Source organism: Stegastes partitus, unplaced genomic scaffold, assembly GCF_000690725.1.
Source record: "Stegastes partitus isolate 25-593 unplaced genomic scaffold, Stegastes_partitus-1.0.2 Scaffold362, whole genome shotgun sequence".
NCBI lineage: Eukaryota > Metazoa > Chordata > Actinopteri > Pomacentridae > Stegastes > Stegastes partitus.
The window spans coordinates 450,628-453,507 of NW_007578093.1; the positions used below are offsets into that span (position 1 = coordinate 450,628).

Below are 2,880 nucleotides of genomic sequence, written 5' to 3' on the forward strand. Positions count from 1 at the left end.
ACCGCATTAGGGAGCTACAACAAGTACAACAACAACTGCTACAAGTAAGGTTTTGTTTCAGTGTGTGACTGAATTAATGTTTAGTTTCAGGTTTTTCTGATATGACTGAAGACCATTTCTGATGAAAACCTAATCTAGTGTGTGTGCCTGTGTTTGTGTGTGTGTGTCCTATTACATTTCCCAGCTCTTACTATTTATAGTTTATTTGTTCTCTTTTCTTCCTGTCACTTTTTTTTTGTGTTTTTTTGTCATGTTTCCCAAAAAGCTGCAATAAATCTATGAAAGAATACAAATTCCCACACTCCTGAGGAACACACCCAGCATGTCCACCAGGTTTTTGAGAGGCTTCTCAAGAACCGTCTGTTTATGAAGGCGGAAAAATGCAAATTCAATGCCACCACCACTTTCCTGGGCTACATCATGTCCCGAGGTGAAATAAGGATGGATCACCAAAAACTGTCTGCCATGAGAGATTGGCATGAGCCGGGGGACAGCTGCAGTGTTTCAGATGTACCAAAAAATCAGATTTAAGCAATGGCATATTAAACTTGTATTAACCGCAAGCTATTAAATCAAAGATTCTGTGTTTTCATGTTTTGCAGAGACTGTCTGTGGCTGTGTTTGCTGAACAGTGGTACCAGTTTCGTAGCTGGATTTGCAGTTTTCTCGGTGCTGGGATTCATGGCTCATGAGCAGGGCGTTCCCATTGCAGATGTGGCAGAGTCAGGTATATATTCAGATATATTCAGAAACATACTTTTTCCTGGATCCAGTGTTACAGAACTTATGGCAATTTTCTGATAACTTGTTACAGTTTGTCACATCTACAGTGACAAAGGAAGGGGAAGGTTTTCCATTTTCAGACAAAAACAGATGGTTTAAGGTAAAGGTTCATTGAGCTGCTGTGATTGAGAGAATTTTATGAAGAATTGTGAAGAAATATTAATTTGAGGAGGAAAAAAACACTCAACAGTGTAATATATAATTAGAGGAGACTTCACAATCAGTGGACCTATATTTAAAGTCAGACTACCGATTAACTCAAATGATGGTATTAGTGTTGGATGAGTGTGACCTTATGTCCACAGAAGCTTCATTTTGCTGATGGGAGTTGGGTATTACACCCAGTACTTAAGAAAAATGTTAAGACACTTGTACTCTACTTGAACATTTTAATTCTATGTTTCTTTTTATTTGGCTCAAATATGTTATATGGGGGGGCTGCACGGTGACTCTGTGGTTAGCACCGTCGCCTCACAACTAGAAGGTCGCTGGTTTGTCCCGGTTAGGACGTGTGCAGCGTGGGTTCTCTCCGGGTTCTCCAACTTCCTCCCACAGTCCAGAAACATGTTGGGGTTAATTGGTGATTCTAAATTGTCCATAGGAGTGAATGTGAGTGTGCTTGGTTGTCTGTCTCTAAGTGTAGCCCTGTGATAGACTGGNAAGGTATTGGCTATGCCGGGCAGCTGATCCTCCTCTACAGCTGTCCAACCTACCTTATCATACTGTCCTGGGCTTTGCTCTACCTTGTGTTCTCCTTCAGCTCCCAGCTGCCCTGGGCCAACTGCAACAACTACTGGAACACAGGTAAAATGCAAAGATTGTTTCACTGTCTAAAGCACTAACATTGATTTGCATGACCGAGGATATACTAATATTTAAATCATGCATGATATCAAACACATGTGAGGGTACTTCAAAAAGTTTCTCGGACTCCCCAGCACATGTCACAGGAGATGGGCTGTTCTTGTCTAGTACCACAGAGCTTGGAAAGTTAATGGAGCAGCCGGACCAGAATAAATTGCGACACGCAGGAATACAGGACAGCGCAACATACCGTAGCAGGACTGAAATGAAACTACAGTACACACTCTAATGCACGCTATAAAAACACAACTTAGCTGCCCAAGGTGAGAGCGGTAGGGAGGAATGGGACCAGAAGGGGAAGAATGGCGTTGCTCAGTGGATCAAAGCTTTAGTTGTTGTGGCATGGTGAATGGAGAGACTGAGTCCAGGTGGAGGTGGTACAGGTGATCGGCACACACCAGAGGTCCAGGCAGGAATGGAGGCCGAGTATGGAGACAACAGATAAACTAACTGAGATCTGAGCCCTTCTTTTATGGCACGAGGAGAGCAATGGGTTGGTGAATCACTCCCCCGCTGCAGGTGTCCATGATCCGCTGATTATCTAGAGTGAGGCACAAGCACCCCCAGATGCATACCAAACTCACACCACTGGTTAGGGGAAAGAAAAGCAGGAGGGTGAGCTGTTAGATATGCAAAAGTGGAGGGAATGACATTTGCACTAAAGATGCACGAGCGTCACTATCCCTTGGCAGAAAAAGTTCACATTTTGAGCAACCAGCTCTTCCTCAGCAGCATGGATGATGTCATTGTGACTCTGAAAATGCAACCATGCAAACGGGATTTCAGTTTGGGAAACAGAGAGAAGTCAGATGGTGCCAAGTCGGCTAAATAAGATGCATGAGGCAGCAGTTAAAAGCCACATTTGGTTGCTTCTGCCACGTGTGCTATGTGGACATTGTCCTGGAGCAACAGCAGCCAGCTTGAAGTTTTCCACTTCTTTGTTTTATTGGATTGCTTTTAACATTTGAGTTTTCATGGATGGTGACATAAGGCTTTCTAGTGTACATTTATGCCCCAAAGCAGAGGTTGTGCCCTTTGTTTCCAGGTGAGGCTAAGAACTTTGTGAAGTACCCTTGTCCATAGAACTGTCTTCTTTTTGTTTTTAACTTATGTGAGACACATATCCCATGCATGAAACAATGGAACTAATCACAGAAAATTTTGACCAACAGCTGCATTATGCAAGAAAAACATACATGACAGTTGACAGGTTTTCCAGCTATCACTGCAATC

The 2,880-nt window shown here is 43.1% G+C and overlaps 1 protein-coding gene across 1 annotated transcript in view; it reads left to right on the forward strand.

Annotated features, from left to right (window-relative positions):
* Positions 1 to 6: 6 nt before the first annotated feature.
* Positions 7 to 2,880, forward strand: part of LOC103359273 (sodium- and chloride-dependent GABA transporter 2-like) — a gene marked incomplete at its 5' end in the record, with an annotated part of 7,667 nt that continues 4,793 nt past the window's right edge. Inside the window, 2 exon segments of the mRNA XM_008284526.1 lie at positions 7 to 44; positions 603 to 727. Of these exon segments, the coding sequence (XP_008282748.1) occupies positions 7 to 44; positions 603 to 727 (163 nt within the window).